The sequence below is a fragment of the Phyllostomus hastatus genome, unplaced genomic scaffold (genome assembly GCF_019186645.2).
Source record: "Phyllostomus hastatus isolate PE091 unplaced genomic scaffold, TTU_PhHast_1.1 phas_contig_17, whole genome shotgun sequence".
NCBI lineage: Eukaryota > Metazoa > Chordata > Mammalia > Chiroptera > Phyllostomidae > Phyllostomus > Phyllostomus hastatus.
The window spans coordinates 22223476-22251144 of record NW_025333664.1 but is presented as its reverse complement, the minus strand read 5'-3'; the positions used below and the strand labels follow the sequence as shown (position 1 = coordinate 22251144).

General features: G+C 53.7%; 1 protein-coding gene across 1 annotated transcript in view; it reads left to right on the top strand.

The window, feature by feature from the left end:
• RSPO4 (R-spondin 4) overlaps positions 1-26830 on the top strand; it is a 33670-nt gene extending 6840 nt beyond the window's left edge. Inside the window, exons 2-5 of the mRNA XM_045833703.1 lie at positions 19507-19695; positions 20372-20512; positions 23142-23327; positions 26727-26830. Of these exons, the coding sequence (XP_045689659.1) occupies positions 19507-19695; positions 20372-20512; positions 23142-23327; positions 26727-26830 (620 nt within the window). The remainder of the gene's footprint in view (positions 1-19506; positions 19696-20371; positions 20513-23141; positions 23328-26726) is intronic.
• The last annotated feature ends 839 nt before the right edge of the window (positions 26831-27669 follow it).

Here is a 27669-nt window from a genome sequence, read left to right as displayed (position 1 = left end):
ATTCCAGAACCCTGGGAATAAACCCTGCCTTCTCCAGAAAACCCCTATAATGCTGCCTCTAACCACCCTGTCGCTTCTGCAAGCCTTCACAGTGAGCAGAGCGGTTCAACTTCCGTTTTCTATGGAGTTCTGGAGAAGGTGCGGGGTAATGGAATACTGGGGCTGAAAAGGCCAGTTGTGACCTTTGAGACCAACACTTGTAAAAACGGAAACTCAGGTGGGGATGCTGCTCAGCCAAGGTCCCCGGGCTGCGGTGAAAGTGAGGGTTCAGGAGGGATGAGGTGAGGGCAGCTTTGGTTAGGGAGAGGAAGGCAGCTTGTCCCAGAACTGGAAAGTCTGGTCTGGAGCTTCCCAAAGCCTCAGTTTCCCTCTGTGAGACTTGGGCATGCTCTGTCTGCTTTGCCCTTTTCCCAGGTCTCAGGATACATGTCAGACGAGAGGGTGGGACCCAGAGGCCGTTCCCAGCTTAAAGGCTGTCTGCAGAGGTTTCCCACCCGCCAGAGGCCAGTCTGGGGTCAGGAGCCTTGTAAGGGCTTCTAGATTTACCGGAGCACCACGTCGAGTCTGTGGCTTGAAAGGGACCTGGTGGAGGTCTTGCTGGACAGGGAGCCGCCGTGGCCTCAGGACCTTGGGCTGTGGACGCTGTCGGGGTGCAGAATGGCCCTGGGCTTGCTGGACACCCAGAAGCACACTCCTCACTTACGTATCTGCACTCATATGTGTATTTTAAAACACTTTTTCTTTAAAAATACTTAATTTTCAATGGCATCAAATGTTTAGGAAAGTCTCTTTTAGATTTGGTTTTATGGTTGAGCACTTACTCTATCCTAGATGTTACCTGTGGTTTTATTCAACAGCGTTGGGCACTGTTCTGAGTACTTCATAGATATGAACTGATTAAATTCTCCTAATAAACCCACGAGGTCAGTGCTGGTATTCCTATTTTACAGATGACAAAACTGAGGCACAGAGAGGTTAAATAACTTGCCCAAGGTCATACAGCCGAGGTCCCAGACCCCAGTCTCTAACTACTGAGCCCAGTTGACCCCCAGCCTCATTGAATCCTCACAGCAACTTCCAAGGGGACTGTTATCACCCACATCTTACAGAGGAGGAAACCGAATTAAGCAAGGAGAGCATTAGCTGAAGTATATGAAATGGCCATTTTTGTTGGTAGAAAACAGCCGCATATTAGCAGCTTCATGTGGTTGAGTCTAATAGTTTGGCCAGTAAATTTGGCAAAGCCAGGATTTAAACTTGGCTAATTGATTCCAAAGCTTGGGTGCGTGGCCGCCCTGCCAGGCCTTCTCCCTACCCATGCGTACAATAGCCCATGAGTCCGTTTGACCTTATTATTCTATAGCGGAAGCCCACCAGGCTCAGAGAGGGCGATCAGCTTGTCAAGGGCTCACAGCCAGGATGCAGAGAGGTTGGGAGGTGGTCTCCATGGCCGGAGCCTCCTTTCTTAGCCTTGTGCCACAGTCAGTGCCATTGAGGACACACACGCCTTCAGCCCCACCCCTGGGGATTCTTCCAGGCCCCACAGGGACTGGTCTGATTACCAGGGATGGGTGAAGCTAACTCCCCCCGGGCACGGCTGCCTCAGGCCACACCAGCATCGCCTGCTACGGGATGACTCCTTGCAGCACTGCCACATGATTCATAGGGCCTGCTCCGTGGCCCGTGGCGGGGGCTCCACGGTGCCGTTGCGGGAGGGGGTTCTATTTCACCAGCTCAAAAGAAAGGCATTCCCAAGCCTGGGGGACCCAGACCACATGGGGAAACCACTCCCTTTTGCCAGAAGCCTCCACTTTCCCTGAATCCTGACAGCGGTGCCCACATCCGCAGGGGTGGAGGCACACAGAGAAGGAATGTCACAACGGCCCTTCTGGAGCCTGCTGTGGGGTTGGCAAGCGGGCACAGCTGTCTCTAGCAAGTTCCAGAGGAGCAGCGGCGGCTGGCAGGCTGTCATGAGGGCCTCGGGCCCTGCCGATCACCACCTGAGGGCAGGTCATCTCGCTTCTCCGTTCCTCTGCCAGCTAACTAGAAAAAGGGAGCATAACATGCATTCCTTGCCCATAAGGAATACTCAGTTAGTGACTTTGAAGAGTGTCGAGTGCCAGCCGTGACGGGTGGGTTTGGGGCTTGACAGGCCTGGGCTCAGCTCCCAGCTTCGCACTACTGTGCTTGGGTGAGAATATCTTCCTCCTGTGTCTCCGTGTCCCTCTTGGTGCAATGGAAGCGATGATAGCATCTACCAGGTATGAGGATTCCTCATACAGCTGTCTCGGAGATCGAGAAGACGACGCATTGTAACCCACCTGGGAGACAGTCAGTGCTCAGCAGATGGTGGCAACGCTCATGATTCATGGGAACTTGGCTCTTTCTCTTGTTCCAAACATTCCAGCCTGATGTCAGCTGTGCCTCTGCCTCCCTGTGAGAGTCCTCGGCAGAACTAACTCACCACGGGAGGGTTACTTCCAGGAGCCAGGTTCAGAGTATAGCGTGGTCCTAAGAGCTAGGTGTCTGTGGCTCAGGGACTCACCCTCTCTGAGTTGCTGTTCGCTCCTCTATGAAATCGGACCTCAGAGGACAGCAGCACAGATGGGAGAGTGTGTGTGCATGCGTGTGTGCTGCTGGCACATTATAAATGTGTAAATGATGTGATGGCTATTTGTGGACAAGGCCACGGAGGGGCCCGTCAGCCTACCCCCTGCCCACAGCAGGCTGGAAAAACCCAGTCAGATGCTGCCTTGCAGACACGGTGTTCTTCCTCCTCCCTCCTCGCCCCCTCCTGGCAGGCCTTTGAGTCCGCTGGACTCCCTAATTCATAGCACGTCATCGACATCAGTCATGCGAGACCCTGCTTTTGCTTTGCATCTTATTTTTCTTTTTAAAGTCGTTACAAATTGCCGATTTTCCATTTTAATCTTAAAATATATTTTGTTTCTTTTTAGAGTTCTTTTTAATTTTAATGTAATGTATTCAAATGTACAAGTTTTATTTTATCCTTACATGTTATTTTTGTCTTTAATTTTATCATTTGATGTAGTTCTAAAATGCTATCTTATTTAAATTTTTAATTAATTTAAATTGTTTTATTCAATTTTCTTCCTCTTATTTTAAATTTTTTATTTTACTTTTTAAAAATTATTTTGTATTTTTATGTTTCCCAATTTTTTATTGGGTTTCCTGGATTTTTCTTGCCAACTTATAGAGCTTCTTCCATTGCCCACATCACTGGCCCCTGTTGAGTGTCACATGGGAGGGATCTTTCTTCAATCCGACACTTATCTGTTCACTTTGATGTCTGCTGGAGAACAGAAATCATTTATGATACTGTTTATGCGGTCAAATCTCTTGAAGGAGATGACTTCCTTCTGCCTTATGGTCTGGCCTTTTCGGTCTTACAGAAAGTCCCACACGAAGGTCTCAGAAGAAGGGCGTGGGCCCTCAGTTCTCTGTCCTGGTGCAAACCCCCTGACCCCACTTTCCCGTGAGCGAGTCTTTCTCGACAAGTGTCGACAGTCCTGATGTGGCAGCCCTGGGCCCTTCCTGAGGACATTCCTGGAACCCAAGGGCAGGTGACACTTCTCTGTTCACGCTCATTCCCGAATGTCCTGAGTCACCGCCTAGCGGTCAGCACACATCTGCTGAACACTTGCTGTCCGCCGGACCCTGCCCTCGGGTCCCCGGCCTGGTGGGGAAGGCGGTCTGGACAGAGCAAGTCTTAAAGTAGGAGGAGGAGAGATGTCAGCCGGAGCCCCGGCCCCTGGGGACAGGTGTGGTTGGTTCAAAGTTCCCCCAGCACCCAGCGCCCCCTGCCAAAGGCAGGTATTTTGCCAGAGCTGCTCTGGCTTCACTTTGTGGGTCATCTTCTTCTCCTGCATCAACAACCCCCTGGCCCCCAAGAAAAAGCAAGCAGATACTGGGACATTTGTGCGTAAAGCAGACTTTATTAACGGTCTGGGGGGTGGGCACTGCTAAGGGCTGATCCCACAGTAGAGACTGTTTCAGACGGAAAGTGACTGAATCGTCCCCACAGCCCTCTCTCCTCCCGTCTGGAGTAACTCCTTCTGCCTCTGTCTGTCCCCACAAACCACTCGGGAACCCCTCTAGCAGGCCTTGGGTCCTGAGAGACAAACGGCTGGCTTTCGATGGCGTTTCTCTGCTTTTGGAGAGACACTGGGCGGGAGTCAGCAGGAGAGGCTGACAGCCACGAGGGGGCGTGGCCCCCAGCTGTCAGGATTCAGGGCTCTGGCTGTCTAGCCCTGACTCCTCACTGGGGGTTCTTAGGTCAACTGCTTCACCTCTCAGAGCTTCAGTTTTCTCATCCATGAAATTGGGGGTGGCTGCAGCCCCCAGGTTTGTGGGGTTGTGGTGGACATGAAATGACTTCACACAAGGACCCAGGTAGCACAGGGTCCTCCTGCGTGTGGCAGATGCTCAGCCGGCGGCAGCCTGGTTCTGCCCGTTTGCAGCCCTGGTCCCTCCGAGGAGCTGCCAGCATTCAGAGACCCACGTGTCTGGCCTCAGCAGCCCATCTTGGTTCCGACCCTCATTCTTGGTTTTCGCTGGGCAAGAAGGGTACGGCTCCCGTTCTGCAGTCGAGGCCCACGGCACTGCTACACTCCACTCTCACTGCAGAACACGGCTGAGGGGGAGCCTCGCCTCAGTGGGGAAGGGGCGATAATAAGAGACAAGTCACCTGGAACAGCAAGGCCCCAGCCATCCTCAACCCCAGAGCTCATGCAGCAATGGGTAGAGCAGGCCCGGCCTCCCCAGTCAGGGGCTGGGGCCGGGCTATGTGCAAGGCCAGATGGGAAGGACCAAAGGCACCCACGTGGAGGCCAGGGTTCCAGCCCTCAGGGACCCACTGTGTGGCTCCAAACAAGTGCCGGCCCATCTCTGAGCCTCGGGCCACCCTCTCCAGAATGGGGTCACTACAGATTGTGAACTTTAACAGACACTGCCCAGACTCCTTTCTCAAAAGGAGTTACAGTTTGCCTATCTGCTAGGTCACAGATGACAATTCATTCTTGTCTTAATCCTCACTTTGAAAATTATGAGTGAGGTGGGAAAGCTCTTCATGTGGCCCATTTGTCTTTCTTCTTCAAGTTACTTCTTTGAGTCAGTATCTTTGCCCATTTTCTCACCTTGGATTGTTCCTGTTTTTCTTATTGATTCCTAGGAGCTCTTTGTATGTTAAAGATGATCATCCTTGGTCAGTTTGTGCGTGACTAGGTTGATGGTTGGACTGAGCATGTAACAGATTACAGACATGTCATGCATACTTTTTTTTTCTCTAATTCTCCATTATGTTTCTTTAATCCTTAATAAGTTTGGGCAGATCTCAGTGCTTTCTGGTACTGAAAGGCCCAGTTAGGTGCTACATTTTAAAAACATGTCCCCAATTCAAAGCTCTCTCCTTCCCCGCCACTCACTTGGCTCCTGGCTCCATTTACCTGCTCTGGATGAAGGTGTGCCATGCTCTCCCCCTCCCCTACACGTTGGGAGTGGAAGAAAAGATGGGACAGGGACAGCTGTCTTCATCCTCTTGTATGACTGTGACCTCACAGCTCGGAGCACAGAGAAAACTGAGCCCCCCGCCCCACCAGTAGGCAGCAGGGTCAGGTCTGAACACCCCTCTGCCTCCATCCACGCCCTCCATGTGTGGCAGGGGCCCTAACTGTGGCATGGGTATGATTTTCGGGCAAAAGCATGGGCCCAATCTCTTCTGATCTTCCTAGCTCCCACACTAGGGCCCCCCCAGCAGCCTTTTGCCCCTTGGGTTTGGGGATCTGCAGCTCGGTTCAAGCTCAGCTGTCTGCTTCAGGGTCCACTTGGCGCAGACAGAGAATGGCCAAAGGGTGGCAGTGCAGGTTTCCCCAGGGCTGCCCCCACCCCTGCCCCTTGCATCTCTCGCTTATTCTCCCCTCGCTCCCAGTAGACACGCAGAGGGTCAGCAGGTGTGTGTCCGATCAGGGGTGCAATGCCCATCTCCATGGCTGTCAGGTTCCCTCCAGACTATGAGTGATCCTCTTGCTGCCCCACCTGGGTTTAGGGAGGTAGGGAAGTGCCCCTGGGTGTGGGCGCAGTCCTTCTGGATTTTCTTCAGACATCTGTTTACACAGGCCGGGGAGGCCCAGGGGGCCAAGGAGGGAGAGGCATCGGAGAGCACAAAGACAGTCGGCCCCACTCATGAAGTCCTAGAAGGGTGTCTGGCCCCAGTTCCATACTCATGAGTCAGCTCTCTTCAGAAAATGTGGTGGCAGGTCACAGGGAGGACACAGGCTTTGTTTCCACCCTTAGTCACAAGTTCTGGAGAAGCGAGATTAGTCTTGATCATTCATTCAGTCAGCAAACTTCCACGGTGCACCCGCATGGCCTGACGCTATGCACGGCGCAAGTGCCCGGGAAATCCGCCTTCACGATCGGGTACCGTTTTGTGCGTCTTTCTAAAATGTTTCTACAGCTCTAGGATTTGTCTTTGAGCTTTATTTCATGAAAAAAAGCAAAAAAGAGAGGCTTTTCTGTTTATATTTTGTTTTCACTGTTATATTCTTGGAGTCTAGAAAAGGGCCTGGCACGTTGTAGGCATTCCAGAAATACCTGGTAGAGGATGGGTGGATGGATGGATGGATGGATGGATGGACAGATGGATGGATGAGTTGCACCTTCACAAACACCATGTGTAACCATCCATTTGACAGACAGAAAAACTGAGGCCCAGAGACAGAGAGACTCACTGAGGACTCACAGAACTGCAGTGAGTTCTCAGTGGGGCTCTTTCCCCTGCACTAGCATTTGAGTGGGGGAAGCCGGTGGGGTGAGGCCAGGACCAGAAAGGGGTCCCTGAAGATGCACCCTCGCCCTGGGCCTGGTGTGGCTGGAGGCCCAAACTGGACTCCTGACACTCTGTCACCCCTTAGAACTTCAAGGTCCCCTGGGTGCCCCCCGGGGGTGTGGCTAGGGCTGTCCCTGAAATGCCAGTAGGGTCCTTTGCGAGGGGCAAATGCAGGCCTGCCTCAGCCAGCCCTGACTTCAGACCCAGCCCCCTGCCCCCAGTGCTAATTGGCAGTGTGAGCTCAGGTGTTCTCTGCTCTGGGAGCTGCTCATATACCTGATGCTTCCTTAGAGCTGTTTGACGAGGTGAGGGGAGTGTCTGTGTTGGACCTATTTTGAGATCTAGGTTCTCTCCCATACGTAATAACTACCCGTTAATAAGTGCCTGGCTTTAAACCCCAGCTTGCCACTTATCAGCTGTGGGATCCTGGGCAACTTGCTTACCTTCTCTGTGCCTTAACTTCCTTGTCTGTGAGAGGAGATAATACCTCACAGGGTTCTCGTAACCGAGTCTGGCCACACTGCTCACAGCCATCCCCCAGCTGTGCACCTGCCACCTGCCAAACCTTGTCCTAAGCCTGTCACATACACCAACTTATTGAACTTTCACAGCACTATACGAGGAGAGCTATCCCCATTTCACAGATGGGGACACTGAGGCTCAGAAGTTTAGACTGGGATTTACACCCAGGCTGTCCAATTCCAGAGCCAGTGCTCTTAATGCTCCGCAGAGCTCCACCGCCTCTTTTCTTGCCATCGGCACCCTGGGACTTTCGGCCTCGAAGGTGCTCAGAGATTGTCCAGGCCCTTAGAGGCTGCCTCCAGAGCAGACAAAGAGAACCACAGACCAAGGCTTGAGATCTCACCTCACCCCCGCCAGGCCTCAGCTCTTACCTGCCCTATTGATTGAGCGCCTGTACCCCATCTCGTCTCAGGAAAGACAAGGCTTCCTTGACTGGACAAAGTTTGAAAGCCCTTTACCAAGATGAAGCCTCTGTCTTTCTGCTGGGGAAACTGAGTCATGGGGCGACGAAGTACTCTGCCAGGGTCACACAATGAGTCTAAGTCCAAGCTGAGACGGGAACCACAGTCCTTCCTGGTTCCCAGCCCCCAGGATTCAACGTGACTGAGTGAAGGAGGTTGTGTGCAGAGCAGACTGCAAAGCCTGGTCACTTTCTCAGATTAATTTTAGGAACCACAGGCTTTTCAGTTCTCCTTAGAAAGCTCCCCCACCTTCCCTGAAATCCTGGCATTCTCTGCAGGGCTCATGGGGGCCTCCTGCTTTGGACTGTGTCCCCCCAGGTGTGGCACTGGGTCTCCCAATAGGCTGGATGTGTCCCTCCCTTGTCCTAACTGCTGCAGATGTCCCCCCACTCAGTCAAGGCTGATGTGCTTACAGCCTCCCAAAGAGCCAGGAGAGGCCATGAAACCCTACCAAGGACTTACGCCCTCCCCGGGAGGGGCGGGATTAGCAGCCGGCATGTGTTCCCCCTGCCACCACCACCCCCACCCCGGGCTGGCCAGGCACTCTGTATGCAGCTCTCAGGCCGCTTCACGGCAACCAAGGGAGGCTCAGACAGGATCAGAGGGGCACGAGACCTGCCCAAGGTCAAACAGCCAGACTATCCCGCCCCACTGTGGACAGAGCCAGGACTGGAAGGAGCAAGAACCTGTCGGAGTCCCTTCCGCAAGCCCCCAAGTTCTCATTGAGCTCCTACTGTGTGCCAGGCACTTACTTACTCCACCAGGTAGTGGGACCACAGCCATGAGCAAACAGAAACAGGCCTGCCTCAGGGAGATTCCATTTGTGGGGGCGGGACAGGTAGTGAGATCTCTTGAGCACCTACTAGGTGCCAGGCACTGTTTTGAGCATAATGCATTTGGTCCTCAAAATAGCTCTATGAGCTAGGTACAGAGGAAGAAACAGGCATAAAGTATTTCAAGGCTACCCACAGCAAACACCCCTATAAAATGAAGAGAAAAGAAACTGTTCTCTCAATATTTTTTTATTTTAAATTGATTCCAGAAAGAGAGAGAAAGAGAAACATTGATAGTTTGCCTCTTGCATGCACCCCGACTGAGGACCAAACCCACAACCCAGGCAAATGCCCTGACTGGGAATCGAACTTGCAATCTTTTGGTTTTTGAGACAATGCCCAACTAACTGAGCCACACCAGTCGGGGCCTCTCGATATTTTTTCCAAAGAATGGCAACTGCACATACCCCACTGTTTTATGACAATTTCACATGTAGGACAATTGCAAGGCAATTTCTTACACAATTTCCCACACTTGAAAACCTCATGACACTTTCACACACAAGACAGGTTTGTGACATTTCCAAGACATACTGACTTTTTGACAGTTTCACACACAGGGCAGCTGTGTGAAAATTCTGTGCCCACGGATAACAGAGCGCTGAGCTCTGGGGAGACAGATCCTGGTGAAGTCCCCTGGAGGGTGTAACTGCCCTCCCCTGGCCCCAGCCTCAGCCAGCTGCTCCTACCCCCAATGATGAGGGGTCCAGCAACAATCCTTTAGGAAAAAATCTATGCTTTTCTGAAGGTCACTGGTGGCCGTTCTGGGCTGCTCAGTGCCCCCAGGGCTCCCACCAGGAACACAGATGTGCCTGCTCTTAATGACTGGCTAATGGAGGGGGACACATCTTGTGGGTCCAAGGTGGGGCATTAAGGGACAACAGGGAAGCAGAGGTCTGGTGTGGTGGGGGGAGGTTACCTGCTCTGGACTGTACAGCACCCCCCCCCCCACCCCCAATACACATACCCAGCAGCAGGCCAGGCCAGCACTGGGCCAGGCCTTCCCCATGTTTCAACCTCAGACACCGGAATCCTTTGGTTGTGGGTCTCATCTGTCAGCACACGCCCACCAACGTCCCAGAGGCACCCACGTGCTTAGGCACACAGGAACCCAACCCCTCCTCTCCCTCCCATGCTGAGTTTGGAAGGGACTGCCCTCGACTTGGGCCACTTGGGAAAATGCCCCTCCCATGAGCGCTAAGTGGAGTCAGCTGCTCCTTCCAAACATTACCCTCACCTCTCATCATCGTCAGGCAGCCAGGACAGGGCACTGTGACTCAGTAGAGTTTGGGGACCCTGTCTAGCTCTGCCTCTTACAGTGGTTGGCTTTTGAACCTTAGTTTCCTCACCTCCTTGCTTCTTAAAATGAAGCCTGGGGACCAGCACCGTTGGCATCAAAGCTCAGAGAGCTTCGTGGAAAAGCAAAACCTCAGGCCCCACCCAGACCCTTAGCACCACCATCTGCGTGTGAACCCAGGATCCCTGGGCGCTCCGTGTGCGCACGACAGTCTGGGCAGCCCCGGCCGACCTCGCAGCAAGGTTTGGAAGATCACATGGTGCCGGGCACACCGGCGTAAGCATAGCCCCACGGCCTGCATTGAGAGGTCGCCTCTGCTTTTCATAAGCAGCCCCAGGCGATTGTGACGTGGGCTTAAATCTGGGGATCACCGCTGGCCGGGAAGCCGGAGATGTGGGTGTGGACGCTGGCCCCGCCAGCACTTCCCATCCCCCCAGTCCGAGAAAGGCTGTGCCTGAGGGGTGCCCTGTGGATTTCAGCAGTGGCTGCGGTGGGGCCGGCACTTCCCATCTCCCCAGTCCCAGGTGGGGGTGGCCCGAGAACCACTCATACAGTGTTTAAGGGGGACCTGAAAGACAGAGAGTCAGACATTTCACCCCTGCTTGGACACACTCACACTGATCTGCTCTGTCTGCTGGGGGTGAGGGGAGAAGGAAGGAGGCGCAGAAGGGGCGGGTCAGCTTTGGAACAACCTGAACTGCCGCTGTTCGGGCAGTTTCCTGTCTCCGTCAAGTCCAACGGACACTGAAGGGGCAGTGGCCCTGGCACCGCAGGGAACTTAGCAAGGCCTTCGTAAGGGGGCCTGGTGCTCGGTGTGGAGGACTGAGGGAGGCAGGGCGCACCGGCAGCCGGGGCGTGGTGTGGCCTGGAGACTGAGCGTCAGGTCCGTGGTCCCACTGCCGGGTCTGACTGTCCGCTGTTCCTCTTACTGAGGGGCCTCAGCCAGCAGCGGCACTGTCCTGGGCCTCAGTTTCCCCCCTCTGAAATGGGTATGACAATAGCACCTAAATAAATTTTGCTGAATCTCTACCTGGAATGGCAAGCAGCTATCGAAAAGAGGCCACGAGGTGCAACATTTGCCAGGAAAACTTAAGCGAGCAGAGCCAGGTGCCAAATGGTCTGTGTGGGCGGGGTGCTTGGTTTATCCTTCCCTGGAGCCCACCTGCAGCGGTGGAAGAGAGACACCAAAAACTCAAACGAACAAGCACGCCATGTATCGGATGGGAGTAAATGAAGAACAAAGCAGGTTGAGACGGGGATGAGGCGGTGGTGCTACTTCAGGAGCAGCGGTCAGGGAGGCCTCACAGGGAAGCGGACGCTCCAGCAGAGACCTGAGGGGGCGAGCCCCGTGGATGAATGTGGGGAGGGCACTCCACGCAGAGGGAAGAACAGGTGCGAAGGCCCCGAGGCGAGAGTGGCCTGGGTGTGTCTGCGGAACAGCAAGGACGGAACCTGTGTGGCTATCACGTGGAGAGTGACTGGGAGCCAAGGGGGTTGGGGGTGGGAGCCAGTGCCGGTGCAGGAGCAGGTGCTGGTGGCTTGGATGGGGGAGGGCCGCAGCACCAGAAGTGGAGAGAAGTGGTCGGACCTGGGCACATTGCCACGGTGGAGCTGAGCGGTTTCTGGCAGACTGTGTGAAGGACCGGAGGGACAGAGAGGAGGCGGGGTGGCTGTAGGGTGTCTGACTGGGTGGAGTAACCACTGACTGAGCCAGACGGAGACGCAGGTTTGCAGGACACAGGGTGAAGAGTCTCCATGGTGGGCGTGTGCCTATTGTTACTACATTCTGAGGGTCTTATCCATTCACCCCTAAGGGTCATGTGTGGACCCCTTAGCAGGGGTCGCTATCTGACCTTTGCCCGAGCTCCCTCCTTGCCTGGAGCCAACTCATATACTGTTGTGTGCTCACCTCTCTCAGAAACCTTTCCTCCTCCTCCCATACAGACGAGTCCTGCTCCTGTCGCCACCTCTGCCTAGAAAACCACCCCTGCCGGCTCCAGCCTCTGAGCCCAGCCAGCCTGCCTGGGGCCTTGGCTCGGCTCTGGGCACCGCTGGGCAGACATTGCCCCTCTTCACACTGTGCGATCCCGGTCCCCCCAGCTAGACCGCAGGCCCCCTCAGAACAGTCGTTGAAAACGTTTGTTACGTCATCACATTGAAATGCCATTCACTCATTTAGGAAACAGTTAGTAGGTGCAAGGCTATGGCTATTTGAAGGAGAGCAAGCCAAGCTGGGCCCTAGCCCTCAAGCAAGCACCTCGGGGTGCCTCCCACTTATCTCCTATGAATCGTTATAAAATAGGGTGTATTCACCTGCCATCCCCTGTGCAGAGCACTCCACCTGGATGAGTTCACATCAACCTCCCAAGCTCCTGAGAGGTGGTCAGTACTGTTGTCCCCATTTTACAGAAGAGAAGACTGAGGTTTGGAGTAGTGAAGGCACTTGCCTTAGATCACCCAGCCTGGAAATGGTGGTTTGTCAAGCCCTGAAGTCAAGATCACTCAACATTCTGCTGATTGTGAGACCCTCCCAGATCCCTCCCAGATCCTTCCCGAGCACTCAGAAGAGTATGGTGGGCTGGACACTTCTAGCCCCAGGAGTCCCGAGGCCAGGCGTCATCTCCGGGACCCATCCCTTCTGCAGATGGTGCAATCTACCCCCTAGGCGGGAAAGCACCAGGCTCCTCTGAGCCATCTTAGTGAGCAGTGGTAGTGACCGCCTCCCATATGTGATGGCCAAGCAGGCGGGGGGAGCCCAGATGGTGTTTATTTCCTCTGGTCATTGGCGGTAGCGCCCCTCACTGCCAGGCAGGGATGAGAGGATGCACTGCCCAGCACTCCCTGTGTGTGGCCCCCCTAAGTAGTTCTGGGTCCTTCCCAAGGACAGAGCAGGCCTGTCCCTCCCCGGGTTGCATGACCTTGGGGCAGGAGGCAGTGGTGTCTCTCTCCTTCTCCATCCTTCTCACTCCCCAGGGGGTCCTTCAGGACAGCTGTGCTAAATCCTCGGTCCACAGTGGCACATGCTGTTCTCATGCAGGACACACTTCTCTGGGCACACCCCAATTATGAAGAAATTCTACCCCCACAATGCAGACATGAAAATAAAATGTTCTGCACCATCTGCCCAAGCAATCTTGCAGACACCCACAGGGGCCTGGCAGGTGGCGACAGTAATACTGCTGGGACCCTTGTGAGTGTCAGGTTCGCTCAGGTCCCCACAGTGTTATCTGTTGGGTCAGCCAATATGATTCCTGTTTTATAGAGGGGAAAACTAAAGCACAAAGAGGTTAAAGTACTAGTTCAAGGTCACATGGGCAAGGATAAGGGGCAGAGCTGGGATTTGAACCCAAGCAGTCTGAACCTTAACCCTTCTCTACTGTTAAAGTATGTCCCTAGAGTGGGGGTGGGGGTGGGGGCAGCCGTCTCTGTGTTAAGAAGCTCTCCAGGTGAGTCTGACACGTGCCCTGGTGTGACAACCCCTGTTCTCTGTGGTCTTCTGACGAGAGGGAGTGAAGTGGGTATAAGAGAAACAGCAGCTCAAGGATGATAATACCTAGCAGCTGGCCTTTGCCCTCGGTGTCCGGGATAATAGGGAGCAGTGGGGACTGCAGCAAACCGGAGTGCATGTGCCCGTCATTGTAACTCCCGCCAGTTCTTGCCTTGCAGGAATGCAGGCCGGCTGTTGGCAGATACGCTGCCTTTTTCCAGAGAAGCCCAAACTCCAGTTTTTTATGTGAAATTTGATTTTTTTAAATGTTGGCAATCTATCCAAATTATTGGGTGGGGGCCGTGTTTTGTTTTGTTTTGTTTTGTTTGTTTTGTTTTGTTTTGTTTTGTTTTGTTTTGTTTTGAAGTGCGGGGCTGACGTTCCTCACTCGGGCACTGAGGTTTTTTCAGGGGCAAACTGGCTGCGGGCCGCCGAGGAGATGAGCCTGACTGGGAGAACGTGTACTTTTCAGCATCTTGGATGGCACCCTGCATCCTTTGACCCCCTCAAGGGAAGCTCTCAGAGTAAAGTGGGTGGGAGGCATGGCACTGCAGAGGTGACCCTGAATCTACTCCAAACCCCCAAATGGAAAAAACACAGAGATTGCTTGCAAACGCTGAGCCATCGACTCCTAGCGTCCAGGATGTGGGTCGCCCTGAGGGTGGGAACCGTCATTTGAAGAGCACAGGTCATTCCCAGGTCCCAGTGGAAAGAATGACCTGCCTTTCACCCAAGACAAAAGTTCCCTCCTCGTGTGTCTGCCCTGAGCTGTTCACAGTCCCGAAGATGACAGTCTGTCTGCCTGGAGATGGTAGTTGGTAGCTGCTGTCCACTGGCGTCTCTGGCTTCTCTGTGCCCGCCTGTGAAAGGGGAGGAGGGTCCGAATGTGGGCTTACAATCCCACCATGTGTCATGGCAGGACGGGAGCAGAAAAGGAACTTACACTTATGCAGAAGCACCTACTATGTGCCAGATGCTTGCTGGTTTATTTGTACACACCTCACAACAAGGCCCATGAGGGTAGGAATTGCTGCCACCATTTTACAGATGGGGAAACTGAGGCCCACAGAGATTGGGGCATTTGTCCAAGGTCACTCAGCGGTGGATCCTGGATATGAACCAGGGCACCTGCACCATAACACATGCCCTTAGATGTTTGAGGGCAGAAAACATGTCATCGGCTTCAATGTAACGATAGCTCCAACTTATGAAGGGCCTGCTGTGTGTGGGGCTGTCAGCTAAAAGTTTTCCACGTAGTATCTGCTTTAATCCCAACAACCCTGCAAGATAAGCGTTATTGCCCCTTTTAACAGCTAGAGTCACTGAGGCTCAGAAAGTTAAAGCCCTTTGCCCCTGGTCACACTGCTGCCTCCCTGGACCTGACACAGAGGAGGGGCTCAGTAACTACTTGTTGGATGGATGGATGGATGGATGGATGGATGGAAGGAATGAATGAATCATTCAATCCTGGGCTAATATATACATTCAGAGTTGTTTTAAGCCTGCATCCCTTTGTAAACTGCCCAGCCTGAGCAAGTGTCAACCCAACCCATGGGTAGCCAGAAAGGCGAAGTGACTCAGGTGTCATTCCCAGCCCCCTGCCATCCCGGCCAGCTGCTGGAGTGACACGGGGCCACAACTTTTGGCCCAACTAGCATCTTGGCTGGGGAAGGATGGCCTTGATTATGGGAGACAATTAAGGGAAATCACACTTGGTGCCCTCTCCTCTGGTGCCCCGAGAAAACTCAGGGATGTTGCCATTAGAATGCCAATGCTTTCATTTAGAAACATGCATCTGAGCTGGGAGCGAGCAGCGATGAAGGCCGGAGTCCAGAGGTGGTGCAGAAGGACCCAGGGGCTTTCAAAGTGTGTTCCTGAGAACCCAGAGCTGCTTGGGATGCCATGGCCCGGGGCGGGGCGGGGGTGAGCTGCAGGCCCCTTGTCCTCACTGAAGCACAGCGGCTCCACCACGATCTGTTTCCTCTCTGAAAAGCCACATCATTCTGGTTGTAAGCTGACTAGTTCAAGTTGAAACACGACTTGTTTTTGGATCTATGGGGTGAGCCAAGCCTGGGGGGACTGGAACCTGAGTGTGGAAGTTGTTCAGAAACTCAGTCTTTTGGGGCCCATGAAGTTTCCGGTTGCTGGTCTCTCTCTGCCTCTGATTTGTTTCTTTTTCTCTCTGCTTCTGTATGGGTCAGGAGTCTTTTGGTTGAAAGTGACAGAAAACCTAACTCAGAGTAGCTTGAGGAAAGAAGGGACTTTATGGACCCCCACCCCCAGGAGTGAATCGAGGTGCACAGCCAATCTCGTGGCTCTGCTGCTGCTGCGTGGCCTCCATTCTTGGGACCCCTCCCCTCATCTGGTGCCCACCAGCTCTGGTCTATATCCCATCAAATCCAATAGAGTGGAAAAGAAACACACACACACACACACACACACACACACACACATACTCATTGACTCAAAAAAAAAATCCTAAGACCAGCTCTTGGGGAGACACATGCCTATGTCGGAGTATACCGTGTAATCGAGGGGACCTGGTGCTCTGTCCGCCAAGCTGGGTTAAGTTCATCTGGGTGGAGACAGCTCCACATGAACCCCAGACTCAGAAAGTGCAGAGGGATGGGGCCTCTGTTAGCAAAGAGAGGGGCCACAGGTGCTAGTACTAGAATAGGCCACCCTGCCCTCCTGCAAATGTTCTTAGGTCAGCAGGCCAGCCCAGAGCATGGCCTGCCAATCCAGAGTCAGAGTTCTCAAGACATGCAGCCTATTGGTCCAGCCTGCATGGGGGGTTGGTCCCTGGTTCAGTCATCCCTGCCACCCCACCCCCCCATCATGTACCACAAAGGTGGCTGCTGGGGCCAGTTCTCAGGGAAAAGGAATTGTGAGCAAGGATGACACTTCCAAAATGCCTATTGCATTTACTTTGGACTTGCTAAAATGTATGTTCCTGGGTCCACATCAAACACCTTACAGGCCTCCCTGGGGAGTCTTATGTAGTCAAATTTAAAAACCATCAAGTTTGGATATTCCTAAAGCAGCATTATACAAACTCCAGTTGTCATCACTTATTATCCTTACAATTGGCACTCAGCTCTCTACATCCATGACCTTGGGAATGGAGGAAAATAGCATTGCTGTTTTCAAGTGGTTATAGGGACGTGAGGAAAACCCAGAGTGCGACTATCAAAACTCAGCAAGTCAGAGGTGCCATTACACTGTAGAGGCACTAGAGGGCACCCTAGCCAACCACCAGGACCGAGGCAGAGCCACGTCTCTTCAAAGACCTGGGGTTGAAAGATGCTAGTTGAGATCCATGGTGTGCTCCTGTACACATATACACACACCCTGACAGTGTCCAAGGTCAAGGGGAGGGTCCTTGTCGGGTTCTTTTGTCTTCAGAATGTGGATATACCACTCTACAAATATTAATGCTATAGCTCCAGTTGGGGCTTCTTTGCTGTTGGCTGCCTGACTTTGGGGAAGGTGCCACCCTCTCTGCCTCAGGGTCCTCACCAAAACTGCAGGGGCTCAGGTGAGTGAATCCCAAGCTTTTCTGAGCGACAGTGGTTATTTAGAGTTTTGCTTAGTTCCCATCTGTGTTGCTATCAGTCACTTCTGCAGGCTTCGGTTCTCCCCTGAGGTCTGGGAAAGGCAGAGCTCTGTGTGGCTGGCCCCCGAGGCCCCAGGCTCTGCCCGGCACATAGCAGGCCCTAAGTGAGTGCTCCAAGGGGCCGCGCAGGGCCCACCAACCTGGTCCCTGCCCCAGCTGATTCTGTGGGACCCTGGGCATATCATTTCACCTGTTTTCCCAGCTGCAAAATGGGCAACACCACCCCTGCCGGGGCATGAGTCTCAGCCCACAAACTCAGTTTGCAGGAAATATCATTTTGTTTTTCCGTAACTGAACCTGATTTCTAATCTGAACTCCTTTCCTGCCAAATGACAGCGATCACTTTAAGCCAATCAAGGGTCACTTTGGACTTTGTTGGTGGGGTGGCATCTCAGGTCAGGGGGGCTCACACCGTGCTGAGGCACTGAGGAGAGGCTCTCTGGCCTCTGCTGACATCACTCTGCGCCCACCTGTGAGGCTGACGATGATGTCATCAATCATCATCATGTAGTCCTCAGTATGTCAGAAAGGCCGGGTGGCCTGAACAGAAGAGACGACATCTTCCTCCCTCTCCTATAAAAGCATCTGAGACAGACAGTCCTGGGTTGGTATGGCTGTGCCATCACCTCTCTCTGTCAGGGCCCTCTGTCACCTGTCATCTGTCATGGTCCCAGCTACCTAGTCTTCAACCTTGCAGGTGGAAAGAAGAAGGGGAAGAGAATAGCCCTGCCCTTCCTTTGAAGGGCATTTCCCTGGTGTGGCACAGGACACAGTCCATTGGCCAGAACTTAAACACATGACCACACGTGGCTGCAAAGAAGCCTGGGAAATGTAGTCTTTATTCTTGTTGGACATCAATTCCACTAAAAATCAGGGTTCCTTTACTGAGGATGTGAGGGTGAATGGACTTGGGGACAGCCAGCTCAGGGCTGTGCTGATAGAGCTCAGGGGTGCAGGTCTCCACTGCTCTCAGAATTTCTGTAATCTTCCCCTGCTCAAGATCCCAGCTTCAGGATGGGCCAGTGCTTGGGAGCGGGGAGGAAGAGGGGGAAGAATGTACTTCACCCCTCCCCCATCCCAAGACACAATGGAGTCTAAACTCTTTTTTAAACAAATATACTTTATGACACAGTATTTCCAACCTACCATCAAGAATAAAAAATAACATGATGAAGATTTGTGTACTGGGCAGCCACTTTTATCAGATCTTGCCATTGTCATATTTGCTTTAGCTTTTAAGATATCAAATATTACACACACAAGTGGAGTCCCCAGTTTTCTTCCACAGTTTTTTCCCCACTTTTCACCTCAGAGATGTTCCATCCTGAATTTAGTGTTTCTCAGTCCCTTATATGTCTTTTACTCCTAATACAAATATATATAATGTTACAAAATACTCTTGCAGATTTTTGAACTTGATATAAATGGCTTCTTGCTGTACGATTCATTGTGCAACTTGCTTTTTTGCTCTCAGCACTGGCTTTGAGAGGTAGCCATGAGGAACTCTCCCGCTGCCATTCATTATGGCTGGGTCATGTATGTGGTTGTGTATGTGGTTATGGCTGTGCCACAGTGTGTTTACCTATTTTGGTAGATGGTTATTGGATGTTTGCAGTTGTTAACACTGCAATAAGCATCGTTGTACACGTCTCTTTGTGCACACGAGTCAGCGGTTTTGAGAGTGTGTTCCTGGACCAGCAGCGTTAGCACCACCTGAGTATCCGTAGAAATGCAGATTCTCAGGCCCCACATCAGACTTACAGCATTGGACCCTCCAGGGCAGAGCCCGATCTGCACTGTAACAAGCCCTCTAGGAGATGCTGGTGCCTGCTGGAGTTTGAGAACCACTACTCTCTGTTTTGGAACAGAAGGACATCTTTAAATTTATTACTAGATTCTGCTAGATTTTTCTCCAAAGTATACTCTCCTGTCAGGATGGAAGTTTCCTCTCATCCTTGCCAGCCCTCGGTGTAATCAGAACTTAAGATCTTTGCCAGTGGGGTGGGAGGTCTGGGCTCTGTTCACTTCTCAGTGATGTCCTCTCCGGGGCCCTGGAAATCCCTCTTACGACACCACACTTTCTCTCTGGCTGCAGGTCCTGCCAGGTCTGCAGCTTTGGAAACACACAAACTTTCACTCTGTTCCCTGTGGCAATTTCCCTTTCCGGAGGCATCAGTTACCTCCACATGAGCCAGCTGGGTCAGTCAGGGATCCCAAATGTAAGCAACAGCATTGGCAGATACGTGGGGCTCCCAGAGTCCGAAGGACTGCTTTGGGTCACATGACCATACCTAGTTGCAAGGAAAGCTGGGAAATGTAGTCATTTGTCTAGGGGCTATGTGCTCAGTTAATATCCCAGTGAGACAATCTGATGTGCTCACACACATGGGTTAACCATTTCTCTCTCCCTTTCCCCCACCCTCCACCCTGGTCTGGCTGGCAGTGGGCACTGGTCTGGGGGGCAACTGCACAGGCTGCGTCATCTGCTCAGAGGAGAACGGCTGTTCCACCTGCCAGCAGAGGCTCTTCCTGTTCATCCGCCGAGAAGGTATCCGCCAGTACGGCAAGTGTGTGCATGACTGTCCCCCCGGCTATTTCGGCGTCCGCGGCCAGGAGGTCAACAGATGCAAAAGTACGTGGCTCTTCCCTTGTCCTGTGCTAGTGTTGGGCTCCTGGGCACCCTTGGCCCATGTCCCATCTCTTACCCCACCACGGCCACAGGGGAAGTGGGTGAATGCCTGAACCCAGACTCAGATACTTGCTTGCTTTCAGGCTGGCTCTAAAGACCTAGGAAAGTCAATGCCTTCTCTGGCATAAGCAGGGACACGTCACTTCTACCCTAGTCTGCTGTGTGGACTTGGGACTATTACCCTTCCAAGCTGAACTCGAATGAGAAAAGGAGTACCAACTCCATCTCTGATTTTTACTGTGACTCGCAACAAATCATGACCACCTCTGAGCTCTGATGGAAATGAAGCAGGGAGTCCTCCCTCCTAGTGCAGATGTGCTGTGTGACTTTAGGCAAGCCACTTGCCCTTTCTGAGTCTCAGCTTTAAATACAAATAACTATGCTACCTGGACATGTTCCCTGCCCCTGCTGGACCTCAGTTTAAATGAGAAATGGAGTTCTCTTCGAAGGCAACCCAGTTTGACCTTGGGCAAGTCTGGGCTACAAGGGAGACACTGACTCCTGACCCCAGTGCTACAGGGCCTGGGGCTGCTCAGAGGCCTTCCCACCCCAGGCAGCTCCAGAATGCCCTCTTCCCGATCAGCGGTCCTCACCAGGGCTGGTCCTGGGTCTATTACAGAATGCGGGGCCACGTGTGAGAGCTGCTTCAGCCAGGACTTCTGCATCCAGTGCAAGAGGCGGTTTTACCTGTACAAGGGGAAGTGTCTGCCCACCTGCCCACTGGGCACTGCGGCCCAGCAGAGCACGCGGGAGTGCCAGGGTGAGTGGGGGCCTCCTCATCCCATCCCTTCCCCTCCCATCCTAGGGCAGGAGCTGGTGAGGAGCTGGTGTTAGAAGACTCGGAAGAAATCATAGTAGAATTCACGAGGATGGCAGGCCCGACACCACCACGCCAGGTATACCTAGGAATCCTTCAATGTGCTAAAACCATCATTATGATTACTATCACTACCAAGGTTGGCATCACTATTATCGCCAAGGGAGACAGCCGAGTACAGAAGAGCACTGATTTTGCAATCAGACAGACCAGGGTTGAAATCCTAGCTCTAAAATTAGTGACCTCGAGCAAGTTACTTTGGCTCACTGTCCCTCAGTTTCTCCAACCATTAAAAAATATTACCGCAGAACATAGAACCTACTTCATGGGGGAGGGTTGTTATGAGGGTTAAATTGATTAATACAATCTGTAGTACTTAGTACAGTGACTGGTATACAGGAGGTGCTCAATACATGCCATTATTATACACGTCACATCAGCTGTCATCGTCACTCCTGCTGGGTTTCCCCCACTACTCCTTTTCAGACTGTGACCAGTCCTGACGTGAGGCTGTTCTCACCTGTGTCCTCACCTGAATCTCGTCTCTCTGCCCACATGTTCCCTCTGGGGTCACGGTCATCCTAACAGCTGGTGGCTCCTAACTCACTGTCCCCGGCCACGTCCCTCCCTGAGCATCAGCCACATCCGCACCTGCCCTCTGGGAGTCTCCTTCCCTCCCCCCACCCCCCGCCATCCCCAGCCTGGCGCTTCCTCCGTCAGTAACCACCAGCTCCGTGACCCGTGCTGGCCACGCTGGACATATAAGCATCCTTGATGACGCTCCTCTCTCATCCTGCATCCAATCCAACCTGCTCATTCGTTTGCCAAGAAATATTTGCTAGAGCATCTGCTCTGTGCCAGGAACTTCCCCAGGGGCTGGGGACATATCAGTGAATGAAACAGACAAAGCCTCTGCCTTCGTGGCCGTAACATTTTGCTGAGGAAACAGAAGAGACGCACAAGAATAAACACAGGTGTCAGATGGCTACAGAACTTAAGGAGGGGGGGCAGGGGTGAACCAGAATATAGCTCCCAAACCCACTGTATCCCTGCCCACCCCCTTCTCCCTGTTCTACCCCTTCACAGTTCTCTCCCCCCACACTCTGCCCATCACTGGGGGCCTGGCCACAGCCTCCTGCCCACCTACCTGCCTCGGGTCCCACTGCCCCCAGCCCACGCTGGCTCTCATCCGAGCAGCCGGACTGATTATTTCAAAACAACGATATGATCCGGTTTCTCTTTGTCTCACAGCCCTTCAGTGGCTCCCACTGTCCTCGGGGAGAGCCCTCCCAGGCCCTTGCAATCTGGTCCCCATCTGCCAGCCTCTCTACCCCATTATTTTTTCTCTCCACTTGAGTTTATACTCCAGCTTCCCCAGTTCCAGGCCAGTGTCAAGGCCAAGTCCTCCAGAAGACTTTGCAGGGGTTATTCCTTCCACCTGGGGCACTTCTTTTTCCTGCCCCTCCCTGAGCCTGGCTAGCCTCCCCACCCTCACTTCAAGACTTAGGTCAGGAGTCTCCTCCTCCAGGAAGCCTTCCAAGTCCCCCAGGCTGGGACCAGCAGTGCCTCTGGGCTCCCACAGCTGCCTGTGCTTCCCCCATTACCGCATGAGCATCCTGCCCTTCAGCCTGACCTCTCCAGACGGTCAACTCGGGAGGCAGACCCAGGTGTGCCTTGTTCTGGCCGTACCTGAGCACCCTGCACAGCACCTGGCACTCAGTAGGGCTCAGTCTCTGCTTGTCAAACAAAACATCTAGCAGAAGGATATTGTTCTAAGGCCTGGAGACCCAGTTCTGGACCCTGTGGGATCTTAAACCTGCTGTGTTGTGTTGCGTAAGCCCCTTCTTGGTTCCCTAAACCAGCCCATCCCCAGCCCCTCCCCTGCTCTAAGCCTTGATGTCCTAATCTGCCAAATGGGGATGTTAATGGCTCCCCATTCTCTGCTATTGCTCAGGGACTCGTAAAAGCAGCAAATGTGAAAGAATATACATACACATATATTTTAAATTACTCCCTACTAAGAACTTTAATGTCCATACCTCATTTTTCTTCACGACAGCACAGCACTGTGTAACTTCCACCTGCTACAGCTGATCAGTGGCACATGGTCAAGTTCAAAGCCCATGCCCTGGCCCTGAGGGCCATTCAGCCAACCTTCTGGTCTCTTCTGTCCCTCCCTTCCCAGATGCTCACTCTGCCCCCACTCTGTCCCTCAAACTCAGCTTTCCAGGCCCCAGGGCTTCACCTGCCCGCCTGGGGTGTGCTCCCTTCCATCTCCACGCAGCAGCAAACTACTCTCTCTCCCCTTAGCTTCTGTGTCACCTCCTTCAGGAAGCCTTCCCCTTTAACGCCAGCCCACAATGGCCTGTGCACACTTTTGAATAGCCCTCAGCCCAGGCTCTCATAAGTAGCGATGTAAATGTCTCCCCTCTGCCCCAGTACAGCCTGGGTCCCTAGCATTGTAGAGATGTGGGCAAGGAAATTGAATCCCTTAGGCCCTGCCCTTGGATCTGAAGGACACTCCTTGCCAGCTGACTCCATCTATCTGTCTGTCTTTCCCTCCACCCCACAGAGGAGTGTGAGCTGAGCCTCTGGGGCAGCTGGAGCCCCTGCACACACAATGGGAAGACCTGCGGCTCGGCCTGGGGTCTCGAGACCCGGGTGCGAGAGGCGGGCCGCGCTGGGCAGGAGGAAGCAGCAACCTGCCAGGTGCTGTCCGAGTCCAGGAAGTGTCCCATCCGGAGGCCCTGCCCAGGAGGTGAGCACCAGGCCAGGCACGCAGGGCCATGGAGGGAAGGGCCCAGGGGTTACTGTGAGTGGCCTCGGGACACTGGTATCACAAAGAGACGCGTAAGGCTGCCTGGAAGTCCATCGGCCGCCACTCCACATGGGTTAAGCACTGCCCTCCCGGCGTCCTTTCAAAGGCGGGTCTTCCTTGCTGGGTCAGTCTCAGGCCATTAGGAAGATCGAGCTTGTCCTTTCCATCAGGAGTCCTCGGCACTGTCACACTGACCACGTGCCTTTTACTCACAAGGATTTTGGAACACTCTCTTTCCTGCTCTGAAAGAAAATTCATGGGTAAGGTAGCCCACTTGCACAGCTCTTTTAAAAAAAGTCAGCATGGTACTCTAACCACAATATAAAAGAGAAACAAAAGGAATTTCACCGTAGCAGCGTGCAGGCCAACACACCAGAGAGCAGAGCATGCGCAGCGAGCTGCAGTCCTGGCAAGGGTGACGGCCAAGGTCAGGGCCCAAGTGCACGTTTATGAGGTGCAGTTTCCCTGATGGGGACCAGTTCTTAATAAAGTCAACAGAACTGCCTGGCCTCTTGACTGACAGTGCACCGGTGGCCCTGGACCTGTCAGTGAATGGGGCGGGTGCTCAGACACCCTTCACATTCGCTCCCAGAGCCGAGGTGGAGCTCGGCTCTGAGCAAGCAGATTTCTCAGCTACGTGAGAGCTGGGTGGCACCGGGGCAGCTCTTCTTTGTGAGGGACTGTTCCCCAAAGCACCCCTGATCCCTGTCCACTGAATGCCTCTGGGACCCCCTTCTTTGTCACAATGAAGATCACCACACAGACATCCTAATTATCCCCTGGGGGCTCTGAAGAACCACTGATGTGAAAAAGGGGCTTCAGAGTGCGGTAGGTAAGATGTGAATGGTGAGTAGTAATAATATGGAATTAGCTAATGTCAACTGTGCACCTACTATGTGCTGGGCACCCTGCTAATTCTTTACACTCATTAAGTCATTCAATCTGTACAACGATGCTAAGAAGTAGGTATTGTTATTATTTCCATTGTACAGATGAGGAGATTGAGGCCCAGAGAGGTTAAATCATATGCCCAAGGCTCACATAGCTGGGGAGGTACGGACCTGGAATTCAAACGCAGGTCTGTGTGCAGAGAGGCACCTAAAGTCGTGCTCGATGATGTGTTCCTGGGCACACAGCTCGGACGTGATGGAGCCAGGAGTTGAATCCAGGGGACATCCCTGGGTTCAGAAGGACTTGTGGTATCTGGGTTGGGAGTGCGGACAACAGAAGCAGGGCCTTTGGGAGTCACAGTGGGTGGCTGGGACCAGAGAAACTAAGAGCCCCAGGCCCAGAGAAGCACCCAGACAGGTGGTCTATAGCACTTGTTACTGTGACCACACCTCTTGTGGTATCTGACAGCTGGTGGCTGATGGGAGGGCTGGAAGGAGGAAGGAAGCTCTTCTTCCTGATGATGATGATGAGGATGTTGATGTTAACAACAGCAACAGCAGCTGCTGCAAACATTCAGAGGCACTGACCATGTGCTGGGCACTGTGCTGAGTGCTTTGTAAATGTCACTCCTTCAGTTCTTAAGACAGCCCTGCTGTGGGCTCCTGCTGTGGGCTGGCTGACCCAGGTGTCAGCTCAGAGAGGCCTCCCGTGGTACCACGTCACAGCACCTGCGGCCTCCTGCAGTGACTGCACTCATTCTGGTGTTGGTTCCGTGTCTGTGATCTCCTGCCAGGGCCCGCTCTTCGTCTGCCCTGTCCACAGCTGCCTCTTGAGTGCCTGGGACAGGCCCTGCCTGGCACAGAGTAGGTGCTGAGTTAACTTTTGTTGGCTGAGGGCTAGGTGGGTAGGTGGTGGGCGGATGGGCTGACGTCAGGCAGGCGTAGGGAGGAGATGGAGACCCACAGCCGCTCACCCCCTACTTCCACCTTCAAAGCCGACAAGGGCCGTCAGGCAGCCCCTCCCCCTGTCCCCAGAGGCTGTCCCACCTGTGGCCTGACACAGGCAGCCACAGAGTGGCTAAGAGTGGGAGCTAAGAGTGGGAGCCAAGCTTCAGTGCCCCCTGAGGACTCAGGAGTGGGCACAGGGAGAGCCAGAAGTGGGCAGCCTGGTCTGAGGAGATGACCCTGAATCTGCCTGAGGAGGGAGAAGCCCCAACTCCCGGGGACAGAGGCACACGGGAGACACTCAAGAAATCAAATCACCTTCCCTCGCCTCTCAGCCCTGTCATCCCTTGCTGAGTGACCTTGGGAGGCCACTCCCTGAGCCTCAGCTTCTTCATGTTTACCTGGGCACACCGCTCCCTCCACAGAAGTGTGCGGGCCAAACAGTGTATGAAAATGGCCTAGGTGTGGGGACACTGCGAACCAAAATGTGGGGGCCAGCCTTGCTCTCCCACCCACACCTCTCTGTCCACTCACCTGATGACGGGAATAATGGTGCACGACAGCCGGGAAGAGCCTTCAGGCGGAGGCACAGCCGGTGCAAAGGTGTGGAGCTGCTGAGGACTGGCTGGGCTGCAGGAACAGTGAGGAGGCCAGCGCCTGGGGCCCAGTGAACAGGGAGGAGGGGTGGGAGGGGCAGGCAGGCCAGGGAGCTGGGAACCGCTTGAAAACCACACCAGGAGCCACAGCCCAGGCTGCGCCACTGAGCAAGCGAGGCCCCTGGTGGGATTCGGCACCTCATCTGAGAGATGGAACTCATCAGATGCTTGTGTCAGAAACTCACCCCAGCTCCACAGTGGGTAGGGCACAGTGGGGTCACGGTTCTGAGTTAGGCCTGGGGTTTGCATCCCTGTCCTGCCCTCCCGCAGAGGGAACTGGGTGAGGCACAGATGCCCTGACGCCTGCCCTGGGGCCTGCCTCCCACAGCTGGCATGAGTTTTACAGACCTAGAGCATTTGGAGCGTGGCTGCCACGTGGCACCGCTAGCTAAATGCTCCTGTTATTATTATCCTTGTTTTGATTGTCATTATTTTCAAGGGGCAGAACTGGGGCCCAGAGGTGAGAGGGGAGGTGTTTGTGAATAAAATGTGTTGTCTCTGGCGACAAGGACCCCTGTAAACCATGGAGCGTGTGTGGGAGGGTCACCAGCGCCCCCTTGAGGCCACACTAAGTACTAGGGGGCCCATGTGAATCTCCAAGCCTAGGGAGGCCCTCAGTACGTTAGCAGCCCTCTTCACCCTCTAGGGAACTGAGAGAAGTGTTCAGTCTGGGGAAAGTTATCCTACCGTCCAGACGCCAACAGGAGTGTTTGCCAGGCCAGCCCCTAACTATTACTCTGGGCCCCACTATCTGGGGGGGGAGTGGGAAACACCCTCATTTTTCAGGACTGAGGGGCCTCCCAGGGCCCAGCTGGCCCCAGAAACAACGCCCTGTGCTCCTGCTGCAGAGAGAAACCCCAGCCAGAAGAAGGGCCGGAGGGACAGGCGCCTGCGCAAAGACAGGAAGATGGACCGCAAGCTGGACGTGAGGCCCCGCCCACCACAGGCCTGACCTGCGCCCTCGACCGCCCTCCTGCAAGCCAACCGGTTGCATTCCCCACCCTTCTGCTCTCTTCCTGGTGCTGCTGCTGCTGCTGCTGCTGCTGCTGCTGCTGCTTCTGCTTTTCTTCTCTTTCCTTTTATCTTTCTTCCCCCCTCTTTTTTCTATGTCTGTCTACCTTTTTTCTCCTTTATTTCCTGTATTTCTTCCATATCTATTTCCCTTTCCTTCATCTTCCTGTCCTCCCTCCCTCCCTCTTTCCCTTTTCATCTTGCTCCCTTTCCTTTTTTCTGTCTGCCTTTCTTTTCCTTTCCTCCCGTTTTTCTCTGTCCTTCTTCATTCTCTCCCTCTCCCTCTCTCTCTCTCACACACACACGCGCGTGCACACGCACACACACATGCACACACGTTAGGAGACCAAATGCCTGTGCCCTGACCCCCAGCTACTCTTTCGTATCTGCTCCTTAAAGAAAGTAAATATCTTTTCCTAGACCTTCCCCTGACCTTGTCTTGACCCCACCTTTGCAGAAAAGGGGTTTCCAAGGGTGGTGCCAGGGCCACGACATAGGCTGGCAGGCAGGCCCCTTGAGTGCTAACCCCAGGGCTGCCCCTGCCTTCTGCTCCAGCCAGTCCCTGAGGCTGTTTCTGCAGCCCTCAGCCACAGCTCCCCTCAGAATCCTCCGGAAGAGGCTCTGGGGCCTCCCAGTGCCCAGCTGGCCCTGGAGGAGCCACGAGGAGGCCTCTGGCTGACAACCAGCCGCACACCTGCCTGTGGCAACAGAGTCCACCCTCCTGGAAGCTGCCTGCTGCAGCTGCTTCACTGCCCTCCCTCTTCCCATGGGACTGTCCTC